Source organism: Labeo rohita, unplaced genomic scaffold, assembly GCF_022985175.1.
Source record: "Labeo rohita strain BAU-BD-2019 unplaced genomic scaffold, IGBB_LRoh.1.0 scaffold_363, whole genome shotgun sequence".
In the NCBI taxonomy this organism is placed as follows: Eukaryota; Metazoa; Chordata; class Actinopteri; order Cypriniformes; family Cyprinidae; genus Labeo; species Labeo rohita.
Window position 1 is genome coordinate 22438 of NW_026129281.1, and position 14449 is coordinate 36886.

Genomic DNA, 14449 nt, shown 5'->3' on the forward strand with positions numbered 1-14449 from the left:
AGATAGATAGATAGATAGATAGATAGATAGATAGATAGATAGATAGATAGATAGATAGATATTAAGATAGATAGATAGATAGATAGATAGATAGATAGATAGATAGATAGATAGATTAGTTATTAGTTAGAAAGAACATAGATAGCTTAAAGCTTAATTGAGTATCAATGGCTTCTAGCAGTTTACATTAAACATAGTTCAAACAGACATGGACTTTTGGTCAATGAAAGTCTATGGGACTTTTTATGATTTTTAATATTAATTTTTAAGAAAACCGTAACTCAAACCAGTCTGAAAAGATATAGCACACTAAGTCAGAACAGTATGAAGATCTGACCCGAGTTTGGAGTATGTAGCTTGAACGGTCTAGGAGGAGTTAGTGTCCAAAAAATTTGCGGTCAGAAAAAAAAGAAGAAGAAGAAGAAGAAGAAGAATAACTAGATAAAAAAGTTTGTCAAGACAAACTTTAAGTTGGCTTGAGAAAGCCGGACCAGAAAGTTTTAAAAAGTTTGAAAAGTTTGTAAACCGTTTAAGAAGTTTGAAAAGTTTAAAAAGTTTAAAAAGTTTGAAAAGTTTAAAAAAGTTTAAAAGTTTTTAAGAAGTTATGAAGTTTTTAAAAAGTTTAAAGTTTGAATTCAGTCTGTCAGAAAGCTAGATAGATAGATAGATAGATAGATAGATAGATAACAAGTGTTTCTAGTATGATTAGCAAGTTATTAGCATGTTTCTAGCATGATTAGCAAAGTTGCTAGCATGTTTCTAGCATGATTAGCAAGTTGCTAGCATGTTTCTAGCATGATTAGCAAAGTTGCTAGCATGTTTCTAGCATGATTAGCAAGTTGCTAGCATGTTTCTAGCATGAGCAAAGTTGCTAGCATGTTTTTTAGCATGTTTCTAGCATGTTTAGCATGATTAGCAAGTCATTAGCATGTTTCTAGCATGATTAGCAAAGTTGCTAGCATGTTTCTAGCATGATTAGCAAGTGTTAGCATGTTTCTAGCATGATTAGCAAGTGCTAGCATATTTCTAGCATGATTAGCAAGTTGCTAGCATGTTTCTAGCATGATTAGCAAAGTTCTAGCATGATTAGCATGTTTCTAGCATGATGATTAGCATGTTTAGCTAGCATGTTTCTAGCATGATTAGCATCGCTAGCATGTTTCTAGCATGATTCAAATGATTAGCATGTTTCTAACATGATTAGCAAAGTCGCTAGCATGTTTTAACATGATTAGCATGATTAGCATGTTTCTAGCATGATTAGCATGTTTCTAGCATGTTTGCATGATTAGCATGATTAGCATGTTTCTAGCATGATTAGCAAAGTCGCAAGCATGTTTCTAGCATGATTAGCAAGTCGCTAGCATGTGATAGCATGATTAGCAAGTCGCTAGCATGATGTTTCTAGCATGATTAGCAAGAGCTAGCATGTTTCTAGCATGATTAGCAATGTTTCTAGCATGTTTCTAGCATGATTAGCAAAGTCGCTAGCATGTTTCTAGCATGATTAGCATGATTAGCATGATTGTCGCTAGCATGTTTTTAGCATGATTAGCAAAGTCGCTAGCATGTTTCTAGCATGATTAGCAAAGTTGCTAGCATGTTTCTAGCATGATTAGCAAGTCACTAGCATGTTTCTAGCATGATTAGCAAAGTCGCTAGCATGTTTCTAGCATGATTAGCAAGTTCTAGCATGTTTCTAACATGATTAGCAAAGTTGATAGCATGATTCTGGTTAGCATAGCTATGCCATAACATGATAAATAGATAGATAGTAATGGTTAAATGATAGATAGATAGATAGATAGATAGATAGATAGATAGATAGATAGATAGCATGTTTTGAAGATGATAGATAGTTAGATAGATGATAGAGCATGATAGATAGATAGATAGATGATTTTGAAGATGATTAGCAGTTAGATAGATAGATAGATAGATTAGATAATGATTGAAAGATAGATAGATAGATAGATAGATAGATAGATAGATAGATAGATAGATAGATAAGTTAGCATGATAGATAGATAGATAGAAGATAGTTAGATAGATGATAGATAGATAGATAGCATGTTTTTAGATAGATAGATAGATAGATAGATAGATAGAAGATAGATAGATAGATAGATAACATGATTAGCAGAAGATAGATAGATAGATAGATAGATAGATAGATAGATAGATAGATAGATAGATAGATAGATAGATAGATAGATAGATAGATAGATAGATATAGATAGATAGATTTGAAGATAGATAGATAGATAGATAGATAGATAGATAGATAGATAGATAGATAGATAGATAGATAGATAAGGTTTAGATAGATAGATAGATAGATAGATAAGGATAGATAGATAGATAGATAGATAGATAGATAGATAGATAGATAGATAGATAGATAGATAGATAGATAGATAGATAGATAGATAGATAGATAGATAGATAGATAGATAGATAGATAGATAGATAGATAGATAGATAGATAGATAGATAGATAGATAAGGTTAGATAGATAGATAGATAGATAGATAGATAGATAGATAGATAGATAGATAGATAGATAGATAGATAGATAGATAGATAGATAGATAGAAGATAGATAGATAGATAGATAGATAGATAGATAGATAGATAGATAGATAGATAGATAGATAGATAGATAGATAAGATAGAAGATAGATAGATAGATAGATAGTTTGAAGATAGATAGATAGATAGATAGATAGATAGATAGATAGATAGATAGATAGATAGATAGATAGATAGATAGATAGATAGATAGATTAGTTATTAGTTAGAAAGAACATAGATATCTTAAAGCTTAATTGAGTATCAATGGCTTCTAGCAGTTTACATTAAACATAGTTCAAACAGACATGGACTTTTGGTCAATGAAAGTCTATGGGACTTTTTATGATTTTTAATATTAATTTTTAAGAAAACCGTAACTCAAACCAGTCTGAAAAGATATAGCACACTAAGTCAGAACAGTATGAAGATCTGACCCGAGTTTGGAGTATGTAGCTTGAACGGTCTAGGAGGAGTTAGTGTCCAAATTAAGAAAAAAAATTTGCGGTCAGAAAAATAAGAAAAAGAAGAAGAAGTCTTAAAAAAGTCTTAAAAATAAGTTTAAATAGGCCTTGAAAAACAGACAATACAATTCAGTTAGAGAACAGACAATACAATTAAACTGAACGCGGCTTCTCAATGCAGCTTGCCGAAGGACAGTCACATCACAGATCAGATTTCATTTATCACGTGAAGAGTTTGTCGAGCTGATTGACAAGAAGAAAGAGGTGAGAAAGACAAAACCATGGCGGAAGAGTTTCAAAACGAAATGTTTTTAAAAAAAATATTTTGGATTTTGAAAAGCCTGTTGACTTCTGCCATTCGTTTTTTTTTTTTTAACTATATATTACATGAAGTAAAATATGCCGTGCGTCTAAGGTTTCTTATTCGTATTGCTAATAACCGTTCTTATTTATTTGGTGACAGTATTTACTTGTTTTCTGTTTTGTACCTATTTAAACTTTGTGTAAATTATTTTATATTAGGCATATAACATGGTGTATTTTTATTGTTTTGTTAATAAAAGTTCGTTACGTTACGTTAATGCCACTAATTTAAAAGTGAAAGTGAAATATGTAGAGCCCTGCACGGGCCTCAAATATAGGCCCTAGCCCGACCTTTGTCCGATAGCTTATCAGAATTCTCGGCTCGAGTCTGTCCCGAGCCCGTCTTTTTTCCCCCCTTCTCCCAAAACAGCTTATACTACTGTTTCAGCTATTAAAAGAGTTCGTTTTTGTATGTAATGGTAAAGTGATTATATTTCGTTTCGTTTTTTTATTAGGTTAATTTAGAAAAACGTTTGAAGTTATATAAATTTTTTTATAATAATAAAAAAAACGTGATGCGCTTTCTGTCGACTCAACAGGAGCGCTTCACAAAAATGAACCGAAACTCAGCGAATACCTCACAGACATGATAAATGTATCTATTGAAAGCTTTAAATTATTACTTTAACGAAATAACACAAATCGAAAACAAAAACTCTTTCATTATGTAATCTGTAAAGATGCATTTCTCTCTGAAGGCGCGTCCAAAGAGGAGATGGCGAGTCAGGATCGGCAACTGCGACACTGACTCAGAAAACACTAGTTTATTAATAAATAGTTCAAAAATCTCCTCACTATTTACCCCCGACACATTCGTGGTAATAACTTTTGCCGGTGCTTTGCTGCAAGGTTCAGCCTATTACGTGCGCTTGAACGCAGATGCGCTAAAGGCGCGCTGGCTACTGCTGCTGACAGAGACACTAAACGCCTTCCGAGCCGGTCTCGAAAGTGAAAGCGAAAGTGAAGTATCGTGTTGTTTCCACCAGCGCTATATCATCACTATAATTGGTGGATGTATAAAATATAAAAATAAGGAGAAGCCTAAAACAGACTTGGCCCTACGCGCATAAAAAAGTCAGGGCAGTCTAAAAATGTGCACGACGCTTTTACAAGCTACTTAAAACCGAAGGAAAGTGAAGAAAAGAGGGAAAACAAACAAACTTAAAACAAACAACTGCTTGAGGTCGAATTTCTGCTAATTTGAAAGTGAAAGTAAAATATGCATTGCACTTTTACGGAAGGAAAGCGAGAAAAAGAGGGAATTAGAATTTAATATCTAACTTGATTAACTGCCGAGATTCGATTTTAGTTGAGCGATGGAGCACAGAGTCAGGATCCTGGACCATTGAGATAACCACACACAAAAAGGTGTAATTCACTCAAAGGCATTTATTAAAGGAAGACACCAACATTTTATATGGTAAATATGAAGAAGTGAAATCAAACATCACACCCTTCAGGAAACAACAGTACATCATGTCCTATGAGTCTCTAGGCTAGACTTATGTCATGTCTACTTTTCAGGTTAGTATGAGAAGGGCACAGGAGGTCAGGATTGTTACAATCTCACAATGGCCACTTTAAGACAGAATGTCTTACTTAACACTCCTGTGCCTCGTATAAAACAATCGTATTAGTATTCACATTAGTAATGGTATTAATGTCACATCATCATGGAACAAAACAATCACATTCGTATTACTGTTAAATCAAGATACACATGAATATGACTAATATCATTTGCAATTGAATACATGTAATCATCTGGAATATCTTTCTGATTATAATGATATAAAATGCTGTAATCATTTCTATGATTATATCAGTAATCAAACAAAAATCAGACTCAGTTATACTTCATTTAAACTGCACTTTCCGCATTCCGATTATACTCTTCAGGCTCTAACTGATACACACGAGCATACGTATTGTAATCATCTTCATCTTGTTCAATATTAGGCCTTGGATCTGGAGCTGGTGGACGAGCTCCTTCTCGTCGCGCACTGAGCATAACTTGATAAGTCCCTCTCGTTGTAAGCGAAGTAATAGTACGCATAATAGAATTGTTGATACACTGAATTATACATGGAGCGATCAACAACACAATGAACAACAAAACAATAATCGGTATTACAGTGGTGAAAATCCAGGTTCCCCATCCACCCCAGAGGCTGTCCAGCCAGCTGAACCAGGAGTCATCTTTTCTTGGCTCTGGGATGGATTCCCTCATGTGAGTTAGGATGTCTGTGATGTTATCTGAATTGTCTGGAATATAGAAACAACAAGATACCCCCAACATTTTACAAACTCCCCCTTTCTCAGAGGTCAACAGATCAAGGACCAATCTATTTTGGATAACTGCTTCTCTCATTTTCTTTAGCTCGTCAGTGATTAGCCCTAATGCATGAGCGGTATCATTCTCCAATGACAAAACCTGCCATGCTAACCCATTGATTTTATTTAAGGCTACTGTTGTCCCTACTCCAGTAAAGAATCCCGCTAAGGACCATCCTATATTCTCCCCTGGAGTTGTCCATGGATCCACTGTCTTATACCCGTTATATCGCTTAGGCATGCTATTTACATCTCGTTTCTCTCTGCTCTGTTGTGCAGCACTGCCCATGATAGTCTCACTACCTCTTTTTACCAATACTGTGGTTCCTGTGGAGAGTAGAGCAGGATAACAACATCCATGCCAATCTCCTTCATCTAAGTGATAATAAGCCATTCCTCCACAGGTCCAAATCATCCCTGGTGCACTATCAAGATGTGAGAACGGACACCCAAAATGCTCTACTATCCCATTTTGATACTTACCAGTGCAATTACTCTTACTCTGAACTGTGTTATCCACTGTTATGGTGGTTCTGCAATCTGACATCCCCACATAATGTTTTCCCTTAGTTACACAAATACATAAATCTGCAAGGTGTGACTGCACCTGAAATGCTGGTCCTTTAAAAGGTAGGCCTGGATATGAACAATTATAATCTTTGAGCGCAAACCTCAGTGCCCTATTCGCTCTTATGTTATCTGCCATCTGCATTATCACAGTCATCTGTTTTGGCATATCACACTTGTTTTTCTCAGGGTGTAACATTTCTGAGGTTATTTGTTGTGTTTTCCACACTGACTGTAACTGCATACAAATCCAACAATCTCCTCCTACCTCATTCTTCAAAACACTTCTTTGCAGTAGTGCCAATGCACATGCATAATTTCCTTCACACTTAGCTTTTGCTGCCCTAACTTCCTTCATACCAGCATTCATACCTGAATTCATAATAAATTCTATATCAGTTGGTGAAACATTGGCGTATTAAATTTGGAAAAAGTCCCTTCATTACTGTATTTTCAGGTCGGGTTCTGGATGGATTACATTAATCTGGGCATCCCATCTAGCCCATGCACAATAATATAACCCAGCATCAGTGAACTTAACATTGTATATAGTTGTTTAACAAGCACATAATCTTCTTGTCCCAAACAATCTTATCGACTATGCTCACTTGAAATCGTGGATCTGTACCCTCCAAGACTTTTGGTCAATTGAACAATAAGTTCATCAAATGCAAGAATAGTAGAATTCACTGCGTGAAACTCTCAGATAATCCATCAATTTTAATCAGTGTTAGCACTGTTTTTCATCTACCTTCTAGCCTGTAAACCTCATTAAAGGTGAATCAGTGTTTTTCCCTTTTCCAGGATTCAATTTTAAATTGGAGCTTTCCTGCTCTCCTGTAGAATACTGCTTTACTCTTGAGGCGTGTATCCACTGTGGCTGGTAGTCCGTCAGAACTCCCGTCCTGGTTACTGCAATCACAGTGGCTGGTCCAAGATACTTCGGCTCTCCTATCCTCGTCGGCTTCAGACTTTTGATCAGCACACTCTGGCCTGGAACAAAAGGATGAGTAGGTTTTTCTGAGGGGAGAGGGAGACACAAAGAAACATCAGCACATATAGAGTTAAGCTTTTCTATTAGGGAAGTCACGTAGTCCTCCTGTATCACCTCCAGGTCTCCTAAGGAAGCAATGCCTGCGCGGCCTTTGACCCATGGGGTCGGGAAAGGCCTACCCATTAGTATTTCAAATGGTGACAGTTTAGTGGTGGAAGATGGAGTCATTCTTATTTCTGTTAACACTGCTGGTAGCAAATCTACCCATTTTTTCCCCGTTTCCAGGACGGCTTTTGTCAGTCGTCCCTTAATGGTTTTGTTTAAACGTTCCACGTTTGAACATGATTGCGGATGGTACGGTATGGAGAAATGCCAATCGATGGACAATGATTTGGCCAAAAACTGCGTTACCCTGGACGCAAATGGCGTCCCATTGTCACTCTCAATTGTAGTAGGTATACCAAATCTGGGAATTATCTCTTTAGTTAGAATTTTGACCACGGTCTTAGCGTCCTCTTTTGCACATGGGAACGCTTCTGGCCACTTTGAAAATCGGTCTACTATAACCAGAAGGTACTTTAAATTACCTATTGGTGGCATATGTGTAAAATCGACCTGTACATGCTGAAAAGGTGCTTCTGGGTGTAGTAATGCTTCATGTTTAATTGGCCTGTGCGGATTTACCTTAGCACACGTAAGACACGAGTCTAGAATGAGCTTGGCTGTTTTATGTACATCTGCGATGCAGTACAAACGATTTATTACTTGTACTACTTTTGCACAGCTTGTATGCGACAAACCATGGTAATGCCTAATGAGGATTACCAATCCTAACTTTGGGAGTGCTATTCTTCCCTTTTCATCTCTCACAATACCATCTTTGTCTGGGGCACACCCGTGTTTACTCCAATGTTCTAAGTCAGTTTGTGTTGGTTGACTTTGCAGAATCTTAATGTCAATTTCAGGTACATTAGTTATGTGCACAGACATAGTTACCTGACTTTTGTTACCCATATCAAATGGAGGTTTAATCTGGGCTTTTGCCGCTTGCTTTGCAGCCTCATCTGCTTTTCTATTTCCTACAGCTTGTTCATCATCCCCTGCTGCGTGACCTTTCACTTTTACAATGGCCACTTCGGCAGGTAGCTGTACTGCTTCAGTTAACTGTCCTATTAGGTTTGAATGCGCTATTGGTTTACCATCTGCTGTCTTAAAATTCCTAGCTTCCCATGTCCTGGCAAAGTGATGCACTACCCCCCATGCATACTTTGAATCAGTATAAATTGTTACCCGTTTTCCCTCCATCAGCTTACATGCTCTTATTAACGCTACCAATTCTGCAGCTTGCGCTGAATTATAGTCTAAGGCATAAGCTTCTATTGTTTCCCCAGTTTCTGACACCACAGCATACCCACAAAGGTAGACACCATCAAAAGGTTTTGAACATGATCCATCAACATATATGTGCTCCCCCCCATCCAGGGGCGAATCCAAGAGATCGGCCCTGGAAGAACATGAGGAAGTTAATTCAATGATACAATCATGACTTTCATTACCATCTATCATGTCAGCCATTCCAAGAACCCCTAATAAAGCAGGATTAATTGATGATGTTGGCTGAATGGTGAGGTTTTTTGTGGCCAGCAGGATTGCCTCGTAGCCTGAGCGTCGTTGCGCTGTCATGTGTTGCGTCTGCATATTGTGTAGGATTGCTCCCACCTGATGTGAAGTATATACAATCATTGGATGCGACAGAACAATCTTCTCAGCCATCTGCACCACTATAGCAGCCGCTGACACAGCACAAAGACATGCTGGCATGCCTGCAGCTACATTATCCAATTTTTTAGACAGGTAAGCTACAGGTCTGTAGGTGGAACCATGCTGTTGCAGCAGGACACCCATGGCCACCCCCTCCGTCTCCCGGACATGCAAATGGAACTCCTTTTCAAAACTGGGGAGACCGAGGCTAGGAGCCGTGGTGATGGCCTTCTTCAATGCCGCGAAGTGCATTTCTGCCTCATCAGTCCAGTTCAACAGCGTTTTAGGTGGAGCTTTGCGGTCGATTAGACTTCTCAGATACTTGTCATGTATCGCACAGTCAGGTATCCAGGATCTACAATAGTTCACGAGTCCCAAAAAGCTTTGAAGCTGCTGCACAGTTTGTGGGGACTTCATCTTCCTGATCATCTGGACCCTGTCAGTAGAAATTGCTCGCAAACCTGGCATTATTATGTGTCCCAGGTATGTTACCTTAGGCTGGACCCACTGGAGCTTTTCTTTCGAGGCTTTAAACCCAGCTTGTGCAAGGACGTTGCAGACGATGATGGAGGCTTTCTCACAGTCCTCACGCGTTTCCGAAGAAATGATCAGGTCATCTGCGTACTGGAGGACACAGACTGTGGAAGGCAGGTCAGTCATTTTGGCCAGTGTCCTTTGAACAGCCGCCGAGAAGACTGCGGGGGAGTCCACATAGCCCTGAGCAAGGCGTGTCCACGTATATTGTGCATTTTGGAAAGTGAATGCTAGAATCGGCTGCGTCTCTGGATGCACAGGTACAGAGAAGAAAGCTGCACACAAATCAATGACCGTAAAATAATTATGCGTACATGGTATAGAATTGATAACAATTGGAACATCAGGCACAATTGGTGCTAATGGCATTATCAATTTGTTTATGGCCCTCAAATCTTGAGTCAGACGCCATGTTTTTCCATCAGCTTTTACCACCGGATTAATTGGTGTGTTGTATGGCGAATGAGTCGGCACGAGGACACCCTGCTGGACAAAATTGTCAATCAATGGTTTAATACCAAGTTCCTTGTCTTTAGACAAAGGATATTGCTTAATGTAGACTGGCTGTTTAGTTTTAAGCTTTGCTTTATACGGTTCCATGTCAATAAAACCTGTTTCATCTTTATATTGTGACCATAATGATGGATCAATCATGGTCTCTACCATTGGTGGTATGTCAGCCTTGGATTCAGCTGGTTGTGGGTCACTGGGTTCTTCCCATGTAGGCAAAGGATTCATTGAGGCCTGTAAGCTTGATAGGAAAGAAAACACAACATGATTATCAGTAAATTTAATATCCATATTCAATTTGTGCATTATATCTCTTCCCAGTAAATTTAGTGGAGCTCCTGGTATGATTGTGAATTTGTGAAAAAATGGCTTGCATCCAGGAGCTCTTACTTCCAAAGGGGGCGTTACAGGACATGCAATGTCAGTTCCTGAAATTCCCACAGAGTTAACTATTTGATTAGAAATGGGACCCTCATAATGTGCAGAGGTCATTGAGGACCTATCTGCCCCTGTATCAAAAAGGAAAATTTGTGGTTGACCATGCACCATTATTGTAAAATATGGTAATTCTTCACCATGATTTGAAAATGTAAGGGTCATCATAGATAAATCGGAACTGACATCACTCTGTAGGCATCCCTATTGTTGTTTATTATCCCATGTAGTTGGGTATTGGGCTGATGTTAAGCCTCTCTGCTGTGGCCTGTCTCTACCTTGCTGTGGCTGTGGCTGTGGCTGTCTCATTTGGAACTTCCTCTTTATCCAACCTCTTTCTCTTTGACCTTCTGACCGACAGAAGCGCTGTACGTGCCCGGGTCGGCCACATAAATAGCACACCATTCTGGTGTTTTTTGGTTGGACCAATCGTGGTTTCACTTCTACTCCCTGGCCATACCGAATCCCTTTCACTTCCTGGCCTGTAAACATCGCAGCCTCAGTTTTAGCTACAAACCCTCCAGAGGAATCTAGTTCCCTAACTCGCTTCCCTAAAGCATCTATCTCCATGTGTCAAACAGATTTGTAGTTGTAATTCTGATTAGTTGAGCTTGCTTGCATTGCATGTTGTTCAAGAATGTATTAATAAACAAAGCTCGCATTTCAGCACTCAGTGGGAGTTTAGACTCCTCTACCCAGGCTTTTTAAACCGTAGGTAGAAATCAGAAGCTGATTCTTTAGGTTTCTGCTTTGTATTTGCAGCAAATGATAGATCTTGTCTGTTACCCATTCGTTTATCTAGAAAAATTCTCAGTTCTTTAAAGAACGTGTCATGATTTTCAGACTTCTCCCAAAAAAACTCATGAGGGCTACCAGCTGTAGCTGTGCCCGATATTTTATCATTCTCATAGGATAATGTTGGACATTCAGTAATCAACATTGATTCAGTGACATCTGCCTCTAGCGTTCTCGCCAGAACCGCCCTGTAATCTGCACCAGTAAAGTGAGCATACCTTGTATGCGTTTGCAGAATAGTCACAAATTTGCTGGGGTTCTGAGGAGAAGGCAAACTTTTGCATATTGCCTCCATATCTGCCATTTTTATAGGCTTAACTGCTATGCCGTTACCAGATCTTAGCCATACCATTGCACCGTTGGATCTCTCATTGAACACTTCCATTTCATTGTTAACTTTAGCAGATTTTGCAGTTTCTGTGTTCATCTCTGTCATTTTAAATTTAGGTGCAGACGGTGCTGTAATTTTAGGCGTGCAGTAGGGTGGGGTTTTTTGTCTTGCCACATAAGCAGCCACTTGTTTTTTCTCTGGGCCCTGGTCCCAAACTTTTTTCATCTCTTTCCATATACCATAACTCTTATTCATATAGTTGTAATCCCAATTAGGATCGCCCCAGCCCTCTTTGACTAGACTTTTAGCCAACCGCATGCCCTCGTCTGTGAACGAACCCTCTCGTGGATACGGTATTTCAATTTGCGGTTTCATTTTTTCTGACCATCCTGCCATATTACTGACATATGGTTCTGTATAAATTCCCTGATTATTTCTGTACATAAAATCAACTGGCGTTTCCCCCGGTAGCGGTCTCGATACCGAACCCCCCATCTTCCACTTTTTAGGAGTTAGTATTAGCAGTTAGTAAACACAAATTCTCTGCACTTTATGGCTCAACCTCAATTGTAGTACATGTATCGTATTGTGACTTTGGGTGATGGTCCTATATTTCGGCTTACACAAGACTTTACGTCCTGATCGCCGCTAAATCACCTTCTTTTGTTTGGGTGCTTCCCTATTTCTTTTGGGCTTTTGCCAAACCGTTCAGCTCCCGCCGAACCGCATTCGGGTCGCCCCTAAAGCACCTTCTTTTTGTCACAATATATCAACATGCAGTAACAATTGGAAAAAAAAATTCACAAATATGTGATTATTAATAGTTTCCTTATTTTGTTCTACCCGCGAAATAATTTACGCAGCCGTGATCCAAAAATACGGTGTGATCAGTACCGTATATCCAAATCACTCACCACGCTAATAGTTACCACGTAACTACTGTTGCCAGCCGAAGTGTTACAACAATGGAACCGAATTTCCACTAACGACTAGTGATTTCCTAATCACCCACGTTAATAATTAGCTTAAAATTACTGTTGCCAGCCGAAGTGATACAACAATGGAACCGAATTCCACTAGCGACTAGTGATTTCCTAATCACCCACGTTAATAATTAGCTTAAAATTACTGTTGCCAGCCGAAGTGATACAACAATGGAACCAAAGTTCCACTAACGACTAGTGATTACTCAAAACTAGGAACCTACAAGGGGCAAGCGCTGTATTTCCTTTAAGAAATATCAAAAAACACTTACCCCCTTTATCGTAGGCTTCCTGATCCCCGGCGCGTCTTTCCCACTCGATCTCGGGACAGTGTTCCCGGTTCGTAGGGAGATTAGGGAAATAATTTTCCCCCCCTTCGCGGACGAGCCCCCAACTGTTAGAATTTAATATCTAACTTGATTAACTGCCGAGATTCGATTTTAGTTGAGCGATGGAGCACAGAGTCAGGATCCTGGACCATTGAGATAACCACACACAAAAAGGTGTAATTCACTCAAAGGCATTTATTAAAGGAAGACACCAACATTTTATATGGTAAATATGAAGAAGTGAAATCAAACATCACACCCTTCAGGAAACAACAGTACATCATGTCCTATGAGTCTCTAGGCTAGACTTATGTCATGTCTACTTTTCAGGTTAGTATGAGAAGGGCACAGGAGGTCAACAATATTTAATATATTGTGAATATATTTATTCGCAATCTTATTACCAACACAATTCACAGCCTGAAATGTATCCTGTACAGTGGAGCTGCAGAGGGTAGTATAATTTTGGCAGTAAAGATTGATACTGCCCCACTGGAAACCTCTTGCCTTTTCACAGTCACAGTCTTCTCAGCAAACATGGCCAGAAATCACCAGCATGAATGTGATGTGCTTATTGTGATGTGCTAAAAGCCATGAATCTAATCAAATTGTCTTCTAAAATGTAAGGTTGATACCTCAAAAAAAAAAAAAGAGAGAGCTTTCAGTAAGTTTTAAGCCATTAGATGCCAACAAATCTTCACTGGTACACACAGCATCAGGATTACTTGTTTGCATTACAGTAGGCTATTATTTCTATAATTTGTATTACCCACACAATTTAATACACACATACAAACCACACTCTGACATCCATACAAACACATCCACAAAATTATAGCTGCATAATTTATTTGGATGACGCTATGATATAATAGAGGCAGAAAACGTTAAACATTTGCTTTATAGGCCAAACCTGAGAGAAGTATGCTATGTAGTAAAGAATAGTAAAACTATTGATTTTGAAGCTTTGCCAACATAAAGAAAACCTGCAGAGACTGCATCATATTAGTTAAACTAACCTTGATTAAAAATTGAAGTTTTAATGGGTTTTCAGTCGGGACATTTTTGTCTTTAAGTCCTTAAGTGTTACCATTTTTGTGTATGTAGTTTTAAACAGATTTAGGGAAGGAGAAAAGTATGCAGTTGCCACTAAGACAGGCAAAGTGATTTAAAGGAAAAAAAAAATATGACAAAAGACAAAAAGGATCGATGCTCATGGGACACCGTACCCTAAAGTGGAGTATTTATTTTAGTTAAACTTTACCTTTTACTATTTCTTGCAGACTGAAATTTGTTTAAGGCTTGTTCTACATGAAGTCCACTTACTGTACATGAAAGCCTATTTCATTAACCGTACATATTTTATACAATATGAAAAAAATGCTAACATGTATAGGCTACGTGTTGTGGTCCTTTCTTCTTCCTTCTTCAAAACTTCAAAACTACAAATAAATTGAGTATGTTCTCAACAAATTCAC

At 38.4% G+C, this 14449-nt stretch overlaps 1 protein-coding gene across 1 annotated transcript; it reads right to left on the reverse strand.

The window, feature by feature from the left end:
• Positions 1 to 7053: 7053 nt before the first annotated feature.
• On the reverse strand, positions 7054 to 13305 carry LOC127160488 (protein NYNRIN). Its single transcript, XM_051103131.1, has 2 exons — positions 12915 to 13305; positions 7054 to 10339 (listed from the first exon to the last, which is right to left on the reverse strand). Exon 2 carries the CDS (start codon positions 10324 to 10326, stop codon positions 7054 to 7056), a length of 3273 nt encoding a protein of 1090 aa, XP_050959088.1. The 5' UTR covers positions 10327 to 10339; positions 12915 to 13305.
• Between the last annotated feature and the right edge of the window lie 1144 nt (positions 13306 to 14449).